The sequence below is a fragment of the Dromaius novaehollandiae genome, chromosome 7 (assembly GCF_036370855.1).
Source record: "Dromaius novaehollandiae isolate bDroNov1 chromosome 7, bDroNov1.hap1, whole genome shotgun sequence".
Lineage (NCBI taxonomy): Eukaryota > Metazoa > Chordata > Aves > Casuariiformes > Dromaiidae > Dromaius > Dromaius novaehollandiae.
This window is the reverse complement of record NC_088104.1, coordinates 22,797,568-22,815,618: the sequence shown is the minus strand read 5'-3', so window position 1 is coordinate 22,815,618 and position 18,051 is coordinate 22,797,568. Positions and strand designations below refer to the sequence as shown.

Sequence of the window (18,051 nt, the reverse complement as noted above, 5' to 3'; positions counted from 1 at the left end):
CACAAAGACAGTGGATATATGCAGCCTTGCAAATTTTACCTTTATGCTATCACCAAATCCTTGATCTCCCAGAGACCACAGAACACCACGACAGCTGCAGGCTTAGCAGCACTACTAAAATTCTCTTGCCTTTTTGTCACATGTCACTATTTTCAGCTTTTGCATATATGTTGAAAAGAAAAAAAACCAAACACACACCCCAACAATTAGCAACATTACCAGCAAATACTCCAAGAATAACTTGATGAGGGAAATGTGTTGCTATGAATACTCTTGAGATACACACACTGATCTGGATAATCCAAAAAATACTCCAGAGGAATGACCATGTCAGTCTGAGAGAAAAAAGGAAGATGTTTAAAAAAATAAGAACAAGAAATCATATTCATCTACTAATTTACCCCAGTTCTCTTTGCACCAGGCTCATAGTTTTACCAAATGCATGTTTGCAAGTACAAAAGTTTAGAGCTGGCTGATTAAAAATTGGAAGTCAGTACTAAAATACTAGCAAGTATAGTTGATCTTGCAGCCACATCTGCAGGAACAGACCCCAGTCATTTAGGGCCTGTGACACTATCATGTCTTAGCAATGTAAGGCATCAATAGCAAGTTAAATTAGTATTACTACCCTCCGTATGTTTGTCATCATGAAGGTATATTTAAACTCAAAAGATCATCAACTTGGTCGCAAAATTCACATATTATGGGAACAACTTTGTCAAGCCATCAAAGCAGGAACAAGGTTTCCCCACAGAGCTAAACAACACACTACAAACAGTGAACCCTGCCAGCATTTTGTGCTTTTGCTTTAAAACAGGGTAAAAATGACTACTCCCAAAGTAGTAAATATATGTACTATCCAAAAGCTCAAACAGTAGAGTAAAGATAATTAATAGAACTCAAGCTTTCCAACATTAAAGACCTATTACAGCCTTTAATAGGAGTTGATTCAGAGATATGTTAATGTGATGACTGTAAAGTAATGAAATATTACTATATAAACATGCATAAATCCTCTTTATATTCTTTTTTTTTTCCAGCTGAAGCAAATCATAATGAAGGTATTTTTACAAAGTGGACCAAAACAGACTGAGAATAGTTAGTTAGAATAGGTCCATTAAAACCACAGCATTCATATAAAGAAACATCTGTATATATGTGTGTTAGAACAATGAAAGAGACTGACCTGTGAAGGGTAACTGCTGATTTATCTTTATCTTTCCAGCCTACTGTGTAGCTAAGTGCTGCTGTGACCATTACATACCAGACACAAGAAGATCCCATCGCATGCCCAGATGGGCTTCCTAATAAAAACAAAAATGAAAAATTCAGGCTTAAACATGATGACTATAACATCTGGCATGTAGGAAATGTCTATTAGCAGTTACTCAAGCACCTAATCATTTAGAAAGAAAATGGTTAATAAGGCCTGAAAGAACATCAACTGTTTCTCAAAAGTTTATTTTCCTAATATGACTTTTTCAGAAAACTCATGTAGGAAATATATGAGAAATATATATATATTCACAAACATATATTCAGAAAACTCTACAGGAAATCCAGAATGTTTGTCAGAAAATGAGTCAGTAATGACTTTCTCATATTTTTTAGCTGGTACGTTGATTGGAAAGCATAGTATTTTTCCATGATTTTGATCTGGATTATGATTAAAAAAAAATAGAGCATCTAGTTGTTACTTGGCTATTAATGCATTTATAACATTATCATGTCTATACAGCTTTAATTACTCATATTTTTTTCCCTAGCAAGTCAAAGGAGTATATAAAATACGGGTTGACAACTTTGAGTAATGTGTATTTCTCCTGCAGCAACATGCTTATAGGGAATGTGTCAAACCCTGCAGTATTTCTTTCATGTATCTCAGGTTATGGCATTCCTCAACTAATTGTGGTCAACAATATCTTGATAAATTCGAATAGCCACATGCCTAATTTAACAAATACTAGGGCTGAAACTTGAGCTGATATTTTGGCAAAATGCTGTTATAAATACTAGAACCCCTGTTAGGGCTGTAGTATACAATGCAGACTTTAAATATGAAGCTGAGATAGGTTATGAATAGGCTACCTCACAATTAAGGGGAGCAACAGTTGGCTCTTTGTAATATTCTAAATTATAGCAGCAGCATAACTTTAGATGGCCCTTCAAAATTGCCTTCTATCTGCTTCTCCAATTATAAAGTCATTAGCAATTGGTATTACAATCAGTTAGTAATATTAGTAATATTACAGTCCAGAAAATTCACATTTTCTGTAGTTCCGTAATAAACTTAGAAATGTATTTGAAACAGATGGAAGAACTGTGTTTATTTATGTTTAACTTTGGTTTATTTTACAAAGTTTAAGGTGTTGTACAATGTCAACTAGCTTGGACACAGGTTATCAACAGAACCAGCAGTAGGCAGTGATGATCTAATACATTGGACTAATTGGTCTATCCATGGAAGTCTATAATAAGGAACATAGAACTACATGGAGATTGACAGCTACTTTTTATTCCAGGTATAATAATGTATGGTGTAATTTATTTTAATTTAGTGAAACAAATTTTCATCATACTGGAAGCAATATGAAGCAGCAGAGAGCTTTCCACATCTGTGAAAAACCTCTGAAAACTGAAGTGCTGCTGGCATGATGCAAGGGAAGTGATTCCTAAAATTATTCTGTCACTTCTTTTCACTGATAGTAGGGCTCTGTTTCACCCTGTTTACATTCAGCAGAAGGAAAAAAGAGAAGGAGAGAAAATTAGACTATTGGATTTTGTTTGTATCAGACTGTTTCAGCTTGGCTTTCTGTGCAGACAACAGGGAAATAAAAGGGACAGGGTTATTTCACTGTCAGAAGAAATCATTTTGGCTGAAGAAAGTGTTATGACACAATGCTATGGACATAGATTGCAAAGCAGAAGAATATTTTAGCAAAGCAGAAATTCCTAGGGAAGACAAGCACAATGATTTCTATCTACCCACACTTATTTTTGGTATTCTGCTAAGAAATTTCTTTAATAATCAGGTTAGCAATTCTTATTTAAATTTCATAATAGATATGCATGGTGACCTCTAAAACCACACAATAAGACAAATTTCACCAATAAGCAAAGCACATCATATATCAGTGTTAGAAAAGCCTCTACTGTTGTTGTTATCAGAACTTCAATAGTTCTACATTTCATAGCCCATCTGCAAATTACCTACTAGAAGAAGCATGAATTCCACCCTGAGGTTTATGTTTTGAAATGTTACAAATATCAGAGAAAAGACAGCTGCAGGGTTTTGGATCAGTTCATTTCAGAAATACAAACCAAATTCAGGTCCTAGACTGCTTACCATGTAGTCATATAAACAGTCCCCTCGGCTTTCCCTTTGTTCAGCTGCAGAGTTTGTATTTTATATGTTTTTCTCACTGCCTTGGCTGCCTCTCTGATCTTTTCATATAAATTGCATATGTAAAAGCATGAAGTACCATGCAAGCCCACGCAGTGATTAGTAAGGAACAACTGAGTGACAGATATGGTCCATGGTCAATTTCAAATATGGAGGTGGGAGAAAATGTGGTCATTTTAAGTGCAAATAGGGAATCAATATGACAGTGGTACCCCTTGGATAGAAACAGGAATGCCTTGTTACTTAAGGAAGAAACTTTTGTTTCAGTGAATCAGAATGAAATATACTGACTGAGTCCTAACACAGGGCTTGGAATTCCACAGTGCCAAAAGGTCTCAGTTCTAAAGTCTTCTGAAAAGATCCGGAGGACCTTAACACTTTGGGTCAGGCCTCAAATGAATTTGCAATAAAGATAGAGAAAAAATCCCTAAGAGCTGACTGCAGATCACACATAGCGTAGGCATTATTAAACCCTATCTGATACAAGGGCTTAAGCTTCTTGTTTGAAATTACAATGGGTTATAATGCAAGATATCGCAAACAAAATGCAGCTCTGCAATCCACTTAAAAGTGTGCCATGAATTAAACTGGCTGGGAGTTAACTGAATGAATTTCGTTTACCTAATTTCAGGTATTAGGGTTTCACATGTTCATTTGAGACTTCAGCAGTATTGCATTTGAGTTCCAGGGAAGAGAGTGAGATACAAAAGAGGTAACAAGTGAAAATGAAAAGTTTCATTTAAAATATATGTATATATATATATTTAACTTTCTGCTAACTATCTGTGAACACACACACACACACACACACACACACATTCAGTGCCAGTGTCCAGCTGCCAATACAACAACCAAATAGTTATCACATTTTCTCTCTTCCTTTTTCTCTTCCTATGTTTTGATACTGTTTTAAAAATAAGCTCTGAGATTTGTACATCATATAAGATCTTCATAAGTCACATCCTCTCCAAAAACAGCTACTCTCTTTGAGTGTTACTATCTGCATTAGTTGCCCCAATGTAATTGCCAACATTTCTTACCTGGCCCAGTTTCACATGTTATAGGAAATTGTTCAAGGCATGGGCTTGACTGATTGGGATAAAACATTGTTTCTTGTACCCACCAGTATGGACGATGACCAAATAAAATCCTAACAAAAAAAAAAAAAAAAAAAAAAAGGCACAAACTCAATAAAAAGAGTTTTATGTGAGAAGGCCACAACAAAGCATGATAAATAATCTTATAATGTATACAAAGAAAGAGCTATATTGCTGAAGCCATCTTCTAATAGGTCTTTAGGTTCTCGTTCTCTTATCAAAATGTAATTTCAAACATATCTCAAATATCTTCATTGTGAAGTCCTACTTTATAGTTACAGAGAAAAGTCTTCTCGTACATCCCTTAGAGAATGTCTTCTAAATCTGAGGCACATATAATCACCATCATAAGAAATACCATATTTTAAAATAAACAGAACTTCTTACCATTTAAATATGAGGTTGAACCAATCACCAATGACTGCCACCCATATCATTTTAGTACCAACCACCTGATTGAGCTGAAACCAAAGAGGAAAATAAATTGAGAATATATTCCGGGGATCACCAACATGTGACATGAAATTAAGGAAGTCCTGGTAAGCCCTGTAATCCTTCTGTAAATGCTGAATGATAAGCACCCCATTGTTATGAAGGAGATCCATCTTAAACTGATTAAACTGTACTTGAAATACAGTAAAGTTCCTTTAATCTTAAGTTTCTAGTGAGGGAGAAAGAGAACCATGGAAGGCAACTATTAAAAAATGAGAGAAAGTGATTGACGTTGCCTTTATATTGTATCAGAGTGGTGTACCCAGCCATTCCCGGAACATGTGACTCCAAATCTCTGAGAAAGCACATGAGTCTGTTAACACTGGAAAGCTTTTCTGTTTGCAAATTTTAATTGGAGGAAACTAAGTGAGCTACATGCTGATCAGCAGCAAATTGTGGGGAAAGTTTTGTGGAAACACAATGCATGACTTATGCAATCCTTTGTATGAACAGTTGGAGCATGTTTGCTTGAATTTTTTCACAGTTCATTTCTCTGCAGGATGGACATTAGTAATGTGTATACTTGATTAAGTGTTGCCTGTATAAAGCATAGGAAGAATACACAAATAATTGGTCTTTGCAGAAGTGTCATTGAAACTGTACATTTTAATTTGAAATAGAATTTGGCTACCATGCTGTGTCTAATACTCGACACAACACATTTTCAGTAATGAAAAATACAATCACCATCCATACATCAAAAATGCTGTTGAACACTAGATTTTTTTTTTAAAGCACCAATTTTCTCAAAACAATGAAAAACAATTGTTCCTTTCATACAAGAAGCCATGTTAACCCAGGACACAATGAAGATGAAGTCTCTGAATCATCTCATTCAGTATCACCGCTCTCTCATATTACTTACACTATGCAAGTGCTGCACAACACAGCCAGAAGGGGCTGAGGCCTGACCTGCGATCCCCTCTGTTCTCCACAGCCCAGCAGAAACGAGACCTGCTTAGCAAATCAGGAGGAGGTAGGGAGTGGACGCTTATGAGTATTTCCATGAAGTATTTCCAAGTGAAGCACTTGGGTTCTCCAGGATGAACAGCCAAGAAAAGCTCATGAGAAAATTAAGATTCTGCCCGATAGTGGGGTTTTAAGAGTATGCAGCAAATAAATCATGAGGCTCTATATTGAATGAAGGGGAAAAACTTACCAAAAGAGCACCGATCAAAGTACAAGAAATAGAATGCGACCATGCACAAGGGGCCCATGGTAAGGCTGGCCAAGCAGACAGGATTTAACAAGCTTTCCAAAGCTTTTCCTGGATATCTTATTTAGCTCTTATCAGATCTAAATCTGATTTATTAGCACATCAGATTTACAAACCTTAGTGTTAATAACAGTAGCATAAGAAAAGAACATGTATTTCTGTGAGGTGGCTATACGAGAAATATTTTTTCCCAGAGATTAAATGGATACCAAAAACCTGATGAACGAAAACGTCATTGGATCAGCAAGAGCAAAAACTTCAGTGCTTTAATAGGGTTTAACATTCAGACATGTCTTCCATTAAAGATAATCTATGTTTCCAAAACAATTAAAGTTGGAAAACAAAGGCAGCTGCATATGTTCACCATGTACTTCCCCACCAGTGCTTTCTCCATGGTACTTTAAGCTAAGCTAGGCGCACTGTGGAGACAGGGATATGAACTACTGTTTTTGCTGAAGAGTGACTTAATAACTTAACATGGCTTTATGATGTGTAGTCAGGGAAGTCGCATGGAAACATTACGGAGATTCAACAAATTAGAAGCTATGATAATTAAATGGACTTAAAAGACCGCTTTTGCTCATACGATCTCACATTTACTTTAGCTATTAAATCTGTTTTTATAAACTTTTACCAGATTCAAATCCTGCATTGAGCCATGTATGAAACTTAAGTACGAGATTTAAAATTGTATGTGCTGTTTCTGAATAATTGCTCTAATATTTTTGCTGAACATTAACTGAATTATTTACTTTAATTGCTATCACCTGATTTCAAAGAGATTCCTCTTAGAAGCATAATTTCAGGATATTTCAGCAATAAATATTTCCTAGCTTCTTAGCTGCAGGTAACATGGAAATTGGCTCTGATTCAAGTCATCCAATTAGCTGATTGTCAGTAGTTATTATCTGGGGAGGTTGTATCTCGCTAAGCACTCCTGCTAAGGGGTGGTAACCCTTCTGCTCTTCAGGGTGTCCAGGAAGGCAACCGTCACACAAATGAACCAGTGGGAGCGACTTTTCCCTCTCCCAATCCTTTCCCAAGAAATGACCTGTACAGAAATCTCTCTCTCAAATAACTTTTTATATCTTATTATTAGAGGAAATATCATTTTGCTACAAAGTTAAAGTATGTCTCCTTTAAAGAAAGTAGACCTTACAATAATAACAAAAAAAAATCACTCTTGTATACATCTGAGTTTGGTTTGCAAAAAATGTGAAGAATCTGAGGTTTTCTTCTATTTCTCTTTCTAGTTTATAAAGAGTAAGTACTTTAAATATTAGTGTAAATATCAGATCAGTTGGTGGCAGATCAACAGCCTCCTTATTTCAAGTACTTAGTTAAAACAGCAACTGGAATTAGATAAACCTAAGTAAGTATTGTTCTGTTATGAAAAGTATTTTATAACAAGTGGATTTCCATCACGATACAGTTTAATGTCCTCACAAGAGACCAGCAAGTACTCAGGTCACCTTCCAGGCCCTTTTTAATGCCACCATTGATGTTTAATAGTATCAGAAAAATTGCCTCTCCGACCCGGGATATGCAGGACCATATCAATAGCTTTTTACATGCTTGCATTATTTATAAATATAAAAATATCCACTCATTTTACCCACTTGGATAGTGCTGTATCTGCTCAGACTGAACTCACTTCAGACATAGCTATTCAAGCACAGCTGGTTCTCTAGAAATTTAGTTCATAAAACATTTGAAAGCAGGTCTTGGTGATATTTCTGTAAAGTAACCTCTTTTAATATAAATACTATGGGTGTCATGATACTGATTTTCATGTTAAAGATTTCACTGCTGATTCATATACTACCGATTATGTTTCTGCTTAGACAGAATGATAAGCACCTTAGATATAATGTGGACATATAAAAATGCTGTTAGATGACAGCAAACACATAAATTCACTTTATTTTTTCCTATATGTTCTGACTGTTTCAGTAACTTACATACTTAGACATCTGAGCCATCATATTTATGAAAGCTGTCTTAAAAAAATAACCCACAATGTTAGAACAGAAAGCAGGAAGATGTGGAACTGACAGCCAGATCACGGATAACTAGTGAGAGAGTCAGGTCAGGATGCTGTTGTGCCGGGAACCAATTAAGCATGTGACACATGAGTCATCTGTTGTGCCCATGAGATTTGAAGTCTGAGAGACTTACTGTATTCTATTAAGTGGAATTGCAAGGAAAAGTAGTGGCATTTATAAAATCGTCAAAATGTATATGCAAGTAAGTTTAAATCACAGATTTTGTCTTGTTTTCATATGATAGAACTAAGATTTGGTCTTTACGTGATCAAATGAATTCTTAGTGGAAAGCAAAACCCTTTGAAATAAGGGTTCATATAAAGAATTTTTCTTTCATTGATAGTTCCTTGATTTATTTTATTTTCCAAGGCATGCAAAAACAGAGCCTGTCCAGCAGTCTATATATTCATGATAATAATTCAGAAACAAAAATCATGTTGATGAACCATAGAAGGGAAGCTAAAATGTTTGCAGCTACTTTACACCTACAGATCAAATATTACATAACTGATATCAGATGTTGCTAAGCAAATGTTTGCAAGGGAAGGAAAACCCATCAAAGCAAACAATTTCTGAAACACTGTTAATGGAGACCTATGTACTAGGCCTACCTTTCTGGTACATTATGTTTTGTTAATTGAACAATAACATTAATTTCTGTGTCATTGTTTTCATTGGCATGGGACCAGCTACGAGAATTAACTAGCAATTTAGTAAATTCACAAGTAAACACTGTATACAACAGCTGACAGCTATTTGGCTGTTTTCCGAATGGAACTGCTGAGAAAATGAATCTTACTTTTAGACTTGGGAAGGGAATAATCTCTGAAGAAGCTCCTACTTGCTTTCTGTATTTCATTCCCCTCAGGGGTTCCTCCCTGGCCCATGCAGCCGTAGGTCAAGCTTCTGTAGGGTTGGACCCACCAGTAGAGGTTTAGCAAACACCAACGTGAACCCGTCCTGTTCTCTTGGTTCTGCTCTCTAATCTAATCTTTCCTAGATACTATGCTATCATTATTCCTTGGTATGAACTTAACTGTGCAAATACAGGAAATTTAAAGATAATCTTGTTTGCAATATGACAACAAAATGGCAAACTGCCATACATTACAGTACTTGTTTATATTTGTGCATGCTCGTACATCTAACACAGTGTAAATGATACAAACAATGCATGGAATACAATTCCGGCACATTCCTGAAAAAACTAATCTAAAAAAATGCTAATTATTATGCAGAGCTACATTTTAGAAATCACAAACAATGGTGAAGTTTAATGGTGAATAAAAAGTATCACCCAGTCTGCAGGCTGCATAAACTGCTAGCAGAAATGGAGTCTGGATACATAAGGGCGACAGGCTTCACTGCATTTTTGTTCCCTTTCCAATAAGATCACTGCCTTATTTATTGCCAGTCTCTAATCCCCCAAATTAACCCTAAGACAATCACAGCTCAGTGATGTCAGAAACCTGCCAAGCGAAATAGCTGAGTCTGCCTGTTAGCACCAGCTCTTCAATTAAATGTTCCCTCAGCAGCTTCCATATAAGCCACAGTAGCTCTCCAATCCTGAATTTAGCTCTGATCCACCCTTTAACCAACCACTGGAATAGCCCAGGATGGACTTTCAGCTAGCAATAAAATAAAACAAAAGATCTTTGTTAGCAATAGCCTGCCTCTTAGTTTGATGAGCCATTGCAGGTGATTGTCACCCTTCTGCCACCACTGTACATATGCAGATGTTGTATATACAATGTATTGCATAAACCTGAAGCTCAACCAAGTAACTAGGGCTACAGATGCTTCCATAAAGAGCTGGCAAAGGCAGAAAAAAAGCACTCAGATGGTACAATTAGATTGTGTCCAGCAAAGCTCACAGTGCTAGAAATAGCATAAATTGATGTTAAAACATTCTTCAACAATTACCCCATGGCTTGAGTATGACAGACATTCAGAAAAGTCCATTTCAGAAAGTATGTCTGGGCTCAATTTATGATGAGGTGAGAGTTTTGGGTTATGGAGCCTCTTGAATCAGACTTAGCGGAGAACTTAATAAGTACATGACTTTTGCTAGTTAGGGTCATGAGGCTACACTTCTATTTGTGGTAGGTAAGAGCCGTCAGTGTGAACAGAAAAATACTGTCTGCAAAAATCACCATGTTACATTTAAACATGTAGTGGGTAAATCTATTCTGGAGAGAGTTTGTAGTGGCAAAGTAAAACTGAGGCTAGGTTATTCTGTAAGTTCACAACTCCAGAAAACTACAAGCAAGGACTCCCAAACCAGTCAGAAAAAGATTACCAATTAAGGTACAGCTGGTGCTAGCAAATGTCATAGGCTATGTTTAGTCTCTGGCTGGTGAAGGTTCACAACAAAGGAATACAATTAATGCGACCTACAGAGAAACTTAATTGATGAAAAAGATAGCTATTTACAGAGCTAGTGCCAGCTACTGTGGGGTAAAACCTATTATATATGTTAACAAGAGCATTCAGAAGAGACCACACTGAAGAACCCCACCAAAAGACTAATGATTTGAATTCAGCTTTTTTAAGTTAGTTACAATTGTATTTCATAAACTCTTGGGGCTGGGGAAAAGATTTATATTGAGAAAGTTATCAGCTCAAATAATAAAGGCTAGGAACGTCAGAGGCAACATTTAAATTTTATGCTGACAGATTTCGCTCAGCTAGGTTCAAGGCTGGATTGGGAAAAGGAGAGAAATGGCCTGAGTTTAAAAAAAAAAAAAAAAGCCATGAGGTATAAGCTGCATCATGCTCAGATCTCAGTGTGGCTAGGTAATTGTCCTTGGACCAGCTCAGCTTCAGTACATTTAAGTCTCAAGCAGCTGGGAACATTGACCTAACATTATTTTTAAGACTTGACATGGTTAATACTGATGAAGCTATACAAACTGGAGAACAGCTGTCCAAGTCAAGCGAGAGAGAAACATGACTGGGTTTAAAAGGTGCTGCCCTCCAGCAGTAACAGTTTCATACATTGCTAATACAACTAATAGTCACTGGTCTCAAATCAGACTTTGGTTTGAGTCCTGTTAGGGCCACGAGAAGCCAATGGGGGAAGAGTAAGTAAGGTTTCAAGTAGCAATCCTTGATGGTATACTAAGTTCACTTTATTCTGGTATCATCTGAATAGCACTGAAGTAAATTAAAGCTAGGACAACTTCATTAGCTATGGTAGCAAAAAGATTAGTAAGTAGCCTCTGTGATAAATTGAAATTTGCCACCTGGGTTCACAAACTAGTGTGTAATCCAGGGCCAAAAGGAAATACTCTACTAGAAAAAGACTAGTTCTGGTGTCGTAGATAGGACCATCATTCATGGTGACAGAGGCTGATGATGAGCATATGGCTAGGTACAGGTGGGGCTGCAATAATAAGCTTTTGCAGATACCAGAATGGACGGCATTTACCTCTGCAAGTCGGTTTCCGTATGACAGGCAAATAGCTCCCCAAATATGTGAGAATTCAGGCTTAGAGAATTAGAAGGGAACTCAGGAGGGTCACAAAACTGAAGATGTGTTATCCCGGTATGTTACATGAATAAATGTAACTGAATATTGGAAACGGGTTCTGTCTTGAGAGATGCGTAAAGCAGTTAATCTGTTCAGCTCAGCTCTGGTTTCATTAGTAGAGGATAAAGAAGCAACACGGCAGCGAGGGTGCGCGTACGTGGGCACTGCACGGGACAACTCACACAAACAGCCAAAGGGTTTCCACCGTTAACCGCCAGCCCCCTTCCGCAGCAACGGCGACAGGGCGCCTGCCGGCGGGCCGCGCCGCGCCTCCAGCCTGGCAGGCTCTGGGCGGCCAGGGACCGGCACCGCGCGCAGCCCCGGCACCGCGCGCAGCCCCGGCCCCTGCGAGCTCCGCCTGCGGCTGCCCGGACGCGGCAGGAGGCCCCAGCACAGGCGGCCGCGCCGCGGAACCCGCCCCGCCCCGCCGCTGTCGGTCCCTCACGGCGGCTCCGCCTGGCCCCGGGGAGCCGTTACCTCGGCAACAGCCGCTCCCAGCATGCCCTGCGGCTCCGCGCGACCCGGGAGGCTGGCTGACCCAATCAGCCGTACTCTTGTTGAGAGGCGGCGAGGGGCGCTGCCCAATGGGAAAGCGGCCGTTGGGGCGGCGGGAAGGCGCCGGCAGTTTGAAGGCGGTTGGGTGCGCGCGGCTCTGCGTCGGCGTTTTTTTCCCGGGGCGGCGGCGGCGGCGGCGGAGCTCGGTCAGGGCCGTCAGGGCCGCGCCGTGGGGAGGAGGCCGGAGCCCGGCCGGGGCTGCGGGAGGGGGCGCGGCGCGGCGGTCCCGAGAAAGGCTGCCTAGCGCAGTGCAGCGGGAGGAGGCCGGGGCCTCCTGGCGCGGCTGCCCATGGTCGGCAGAGCAGCAAAGCAGGTGTAACCCCCGCTGGTGCTGCGCGCTGTGAGAATAACCACGAAACCCCCACCCCAGTTGATTTGTCAGAACAAGCCGGGGGGGGGGGGGTGTAGAAACAGTCCTAAAGCTTTCTCCTATAACTGTGAGCTGTAACTGCTGAGGTTGTCTTGGCACCGTACTGAGCTCGGGTGTTTGTTGCAGCACTATGTCTAACGTAAAGACAGAAGATGAAATAGCCCTTTTTGAAAGAGAAATAAAAGAGTTTTGGACCAAATTCAAAGGTATTTACGGCAGTGAACAGATCAATCAGATTTTAGCACTGAGAGATTCATGCAAGGAGTCCATAAAAGCACTTTCAGGTAAGAAGGCTGTTACCTCTGGGTTCTCCATGTTGTCATCAAACCTCTTCAGTTAACTGAAATAACTTTCCATTACAGACAAATGGTCTAAGAAATTAAAAGAAGAGGACCTGATGATTGATAAAATTCAGGAGTATAGTGATGGTATGGTATGGAGTTTTATTTCTTATGTCTGACATTTCTAAAATTAACCTAATGTAGCTGAATAATATTTTTAAGCTGACAGTCTAAAAGACAAACTGCAAAGCCAGAGTGAAGATAGATTTAAAACCAAATATGTTTGGTTATAGGATGTAAGCTGCAAGTTAGAAGCAATTTGGTGGAGAATTTCATTGATTCAGTAAGATTAAGCTTCGTTAAAAGTTTTGCATATGGTATTCTTGGTGCTTAAGTGTGAACAAGTGGTTAAAACCTAAAACAACAAAGTATAGCATCTGCTGACTACAGTGGAAAAAGTAAATTAAATGGATTAGTGAAGTTAAATATTGTGAGATTAGTTATGCCTCTTCCATATTAGTAGTGGAATTAGTAGTGGAATATAGTCAGCCTATCAGTCTAGGATTAACTACACTGAGTTTTGTAATTAGCCATCAGAATCTTAGGTAAAAATAAATTGTGACCATATTATCAGTCAGTGTTTCCATTTGCTTTCTGTCAAATGATTTCTCTGTGGAGAGAATCTGGTATCCTTAGGCTTTGACCATACGTATCATTCTGGCAGCAGAAGCAAATTGCATATGATTGAAGTATTAGAGGAGCTCCCTACTTCGTAGCTTCTCTTTTGGTTAATTTTCAGTGTAAACGTTTTACTATACAGAGAACATCAGATGTTGACTTCCGTATCCAGTTGAGGTAGCTTGCGTTCCACTGGATTTTATTCAAATGAGACATCTCAAATGATATAGGTATGGAATAAATATTAGGGACCTAATTAATTGGCTGTAAATGTTAATATTTTCCTGCTTCATTTCAGAGATTCTCCAGCAGAGCAAACGCATATCAGAAAATCAGGAACACTTGACAGAAATAAAATCTAACCTAAATCATGAAGAAGAGCAAAAGAAGGACTTGACTGACAGCATCCAAGAGCTTAAAGAAGAGCTGATGAAGAAAAAGGGAAGTAAGTTTTGAAGTTGAATTAAGACAAAAAAAAAAAAAACCCACAGAAATCTTCTAGAGTGTATTGCTGTATGTCCTCAAAGTAATAAATCTAGGTATCTAAATAATGTCCAAACGAATAAGGATGCAGGATGGGGAGATAAGGTGAAGAAGAGTTTAAATAGCAATGTAAGGGTTCAGTTATCAATGAAATTTGCATTTAAAAAGCTTTCATTGCTCATCCTAGTCAGGGCTGTTTAATTACCACTTGTTAACTTATAAAGAAAAGTTAAGTTTAAAGATACTTAAATAGATCATCATCAACTTCAAGTAGTGCAGTGCTTTTTGCTTTGGGAAGCTGATGGGAGAAAAATGGGAAGCATGAAAGGGTGAAGAAAGGATGCTGCAGGAAAACACTGCTCAGAAGCCGTTCCCTCCTCTCGTTGCTGCCCTTTGATTCCCCCACACATATCTCTTGCTGACTTGCCCTAGGATACTTTAGGAAAGCAAACCTGAACTTTTAATGTGGCTTACGGGATTGGAACAGGTAAGAAGAGAAGAATGTCTGGAGCAATTTGTGGATTTTGACTTGTTACAACAGATAACACTGTTTTTAACCCTGCCTGTGATAAGCCAAAACTAGCAATTGAAATTAGCTATTGCTTTGTTATAAAGTTTTCAGTTAAGAAAATAAGTGAACACTTATTCAGTAAACTATATTTTAGAGCAATTATCTGAGTGTTAAAATAATGATGATGATAGGCAGTAATTCAGTCAGTAAAATGAACAAGTAGATTTTCTTAAACTAGAGAACAGTTTTTAGCACTTTTTCTTGACAGGCTTTTCTAGTGTTCTAAGTCTTTTCTACCTGTTTTACCTTTACTTTGATACTTACAGTACCTTTTAAAATTCTAGTAATATCTTCTAAAAACAAAGCCACTAAAGAGAGAGTGGAACGACTATGCAAGTCTAAAGCATTGTTTGAAGAGCGGCTTGGACTGGAAATACGCAGAATTCATAGTAAGTTTCTGTAATTTTTATGGGCAACAATATAACGTGGTTAATGCTAGATTGTGTAGTGAAGAATAAATTAAGTTACATAATTGAAGAAGAATGTAAGCCTCAGCTCAAATCTACTTACTTTGGTTTAAGTTTCTGTAGTGTATTACATCTTCCTGTCTTAATTACATGTGTTCACTCTAGTCATTTTCACTGGCAGCAAGTTCTGAGTGATCGGCAGGCTTAGCCTGGGCTTTGGAGGGTGGCTGCAGCTGCTGGTGTTAGTGAAGAGCAGGTTAGATATTTAGAGGTCTTTGTAAAGCTGAGGAAGGCAATGCTGGGTGGTAACTTTGTCAGCCAACTCAAAGTAAGCCATTCCCACTCGTCAGTCCAAATATTACCATTGTCTCTCAAATGGCAGAAGAAGGTACATTAAACACGTTTGTCTTGCAAAGAGGTTTGGTTAATTTGTAAGTATTCTGAAGACTATTAACTGAAACTGAGCTGCAGCTGAATACCGTGATTATTATTTATCATTGAGACTTTCCAGCAAATGTTAATAGTGTTACTGAATTCTGTTTGTGTTTGCTTTAGATGAACAGTTGCAGTTTATATTCAGACATATTGACCACAAAGATCCTGAGAAGCCATATATGTTCACCCTTTCCATAAATGAACAGGGAGATTATGAAGGTATGCGAATTTTAAATATTTAAATAAGAGAACAGAATGTGATGTGTCTGTTTGAAAAAAAGGAAGAGAGGTGTTTAAGTACATTTTAGCTGTAATGTTTATCTTCTAACTTCTAAATGAAAGGCTTTGTAAAGCTAGTATGTTTTTAATGGAGTTTCTCTTTTCAATTTATATATGAAAATACAACTGCTTATCTTCATTCCCCTCCATTTGTGGAGTTGCTGTTTACTTTGTCTCAAGCAAAGCAGGAGTGAGAAGATATATATGGAAAGATATTCAGTTTGTAGTTGTTGCTTTTTCCCTCTGCTAGAGTGGGTGTTTATGCTGACGGGCATATTTGAATCTGTTTGAGAAGCCTAGTGGGCAGAAAAACTAGGTTCCCCACGATTAAATCCCTACAATTGTGTGATAAGAGAGAAAGATTAAAACTAGAAATCCAGTATTCCTCTTCTGTAAAGGGTATCTTAAAAGTTGTTTTTGCAATACAAAGCTTACTGCTGTTCGTTTTTTTTTTTTTAACTGAAGTAACTTGAGTTACTGTGATAACTAGCTTCTAGATGAATGCTTCTGTCTCTCTGCTATGCCTCCTAAGTATGTACTGAAATAGAGTTCTGTTTTTACCAATTCAAATATAAACTGTGCTCAAGTCCAAAGTTTATTGCATGCTGGGCTACATCAGCTTTGAGTCTATCCACCTGCAGAGCAACAAAAATGCGTAGGAATATATTCCAGCTTTTGAGGCAGGCTATGGGTTACTGGGAATTGCTGTAACAATTCAAGTGAAATTTAAGCAGAAGCACAGCACTGTGTGGGAGGTCTGGAAATTAGAAAAGAATTGTGTGTTCTTTGAGGCTTTGTCTTCATTGAAAGAAAATGATTAATACATTTCTCAAAAATAATACTGAAAAAAAGCTAAAACTAAAGATAATGAACTAAATTGTATTTCATGAGTATGGGGAAAAAAAACTAAAATTGAATTTTTTGATAAACATAGTCTTATCTTTTGGAAATTTGTGTCATTTTAGTGACTTCCTGTTCTCCTCCCCTGGACTGTATAGCGGAGTTCCAGCAAAAAGTGAGAGAAACTAACAATTTTTCTGCATTTGTTGCCAACATCAGAAAAGCTTTCACTGCTTTATCTTATAAACAGTCTGTGTAAGATTAGCTTATACCTCTGTTCCTAGCTGTAGCGTGTTTTTATTTCTCCTTCCTGTATTGTGAAGGTATCTTTCTTATCCATGTCTTGCTCTAACTTCTAAATAAAGAAAAATAACCAAAACAGTATTTTAGTCCGTTATCATTTGGAGGTATTTGGATTATTCTTTGAACAATAGTATAATCAAATACTTTCTTAGCTGAAAGTCTCCAGAAATGTGAATTTGGATCCAGTAGGAAGTAGCTGAATTTGCTTTCGAGGCTTTCACTTGTAGAGGTTTCAGAGCCTTCCATTTCAGAGATTTGCAAAAGACTGATAACTATAGTATTTCTAGTCAGAGACAGCATTCATATTCAGAGACAGTCATCCCCAAAGAAAAGTGGAAGCTAAATGAGTGGGGGTGGGGGTGTTTCACAGTGATAGAAAAATACCTGTTGTGCTAGTCACGACCATTTAAAAAAAAAAAAAAAAAAGTGTATTGATTTTTCTGAAATAGGACAGGCAGATTACACTTACCATCTACACCAGATAGGAAAGTGCCTTTCTTGATATTTATGTTAACAAAGTATTTTTTCTTATGCTTCTGCTGCTGTGTGTCTTGTGGATCATGAAAGGGATTTATTCATTTTTAAGCCTCCGGTTTGGCTGTGTATTTTTGGCCTTCAATATGTGATACAAAAGTATCAGATCTTTGTTGGATGCCTATTTCTGTTGCTAATAACAGAACTGATTGACAATGTTACCTGTCTTGAATGGAGCTCCTAGTAGGAAGAAGAAAGAACTTGGTATTGATGAGAAAGCCTGGAGAGCTGAAAGAGAACATTGACATATCCCAGAGGTTTGTGACTACCAAAACACGTCTCTGAGCCAGAACAGCTGGACTGCAACTTGCATGGTAATAGCGAGTGAGTGTAACACGGCTAAGACTATCAGCCTTGGTGTCGTCTTCTACTTAGCTTGTTGGGAATATTTTAGAAGAGAGAAGTTAAAAGCTGTATGTAGTAAAGCAAAATTACAGTGAAGCATTATTTATCATTGTCACCTGAAATCCTAAGACACGGCAAGGCCTGAAATGAATTAAGGTATGAAATATAATAGTTGCAGATAAATC

General features: G+C 38.0%; 2 protein-coding genes across 7 annotated transcripts in view; one reads left to right on the top strand and one right to left on the bottom strand.

Annotated features, from left to right (window-relative positions):
• G6PC2 (glucose-6-phosphatase catalytic subunit 2) overlaps positions 1–18,051 on the bottom strand; it is a 38,084-nt gene that overhangs the window by 5,554 nt on the left and 14,479 nt on the right. The window contains exons 1-5 of one of the 5 annotated variants that reach the window (XM_064514889.1): positions 12,263–12,385; positions 4,888–4,961; positions 4,444–4,553; positions 1,187–1,304; positions 220–335 (exon numbers count right to left, since the gene is read on the bottom strand). In XM_064514889.1, the coding sequence (XP_064370959.1) occupies positions 220–335; positions 1,187–1,304; positions 4,444–4,553; positions 4,888–4,961; positions 12,263–12,286 (442 nt within the window). In that variant the 5' untranslated portion in view covers positions 12,287–12,385. The other 4 variants (XM_026093902.2, XM_026093910.2, XM_026093894.2 and 1 more) reach the window with 4 other exon arrangements.
• SPC25 (SPC25 component of NDC80 kinetochore complex) lies at positions 12,283–17,065 on the top strand. 2 transcript variants are annotated; one of them, XM_026093980.2, is made up of 7 exons: positions 12,283–12,425; positions 12,837–12,994; positions 13,073–13,138; positions 13,968–14,114; positions 15,008–15,112; positions 15,686–15,784; positions 16,810–17,065. In XM_026093980.2, exons 1-7 carry the CDS (start codon positions 12,370–12,372, stop codon positions 16,941–16,943), a joined length of 765 nt encoding a protein of 254 aa, XP_025949765.2. In that variant the 5' UTR covers positions 12,283–12,369; the 3' UTR covers positions 16,944–17,065. The 2 variants fall into 2 exon arrangements, with proteins under 2 accessions (XP_025949765.2, XP_025949774.2); XM_026093989.2 differs by having other exon boundaries at positions 12,335–12,486.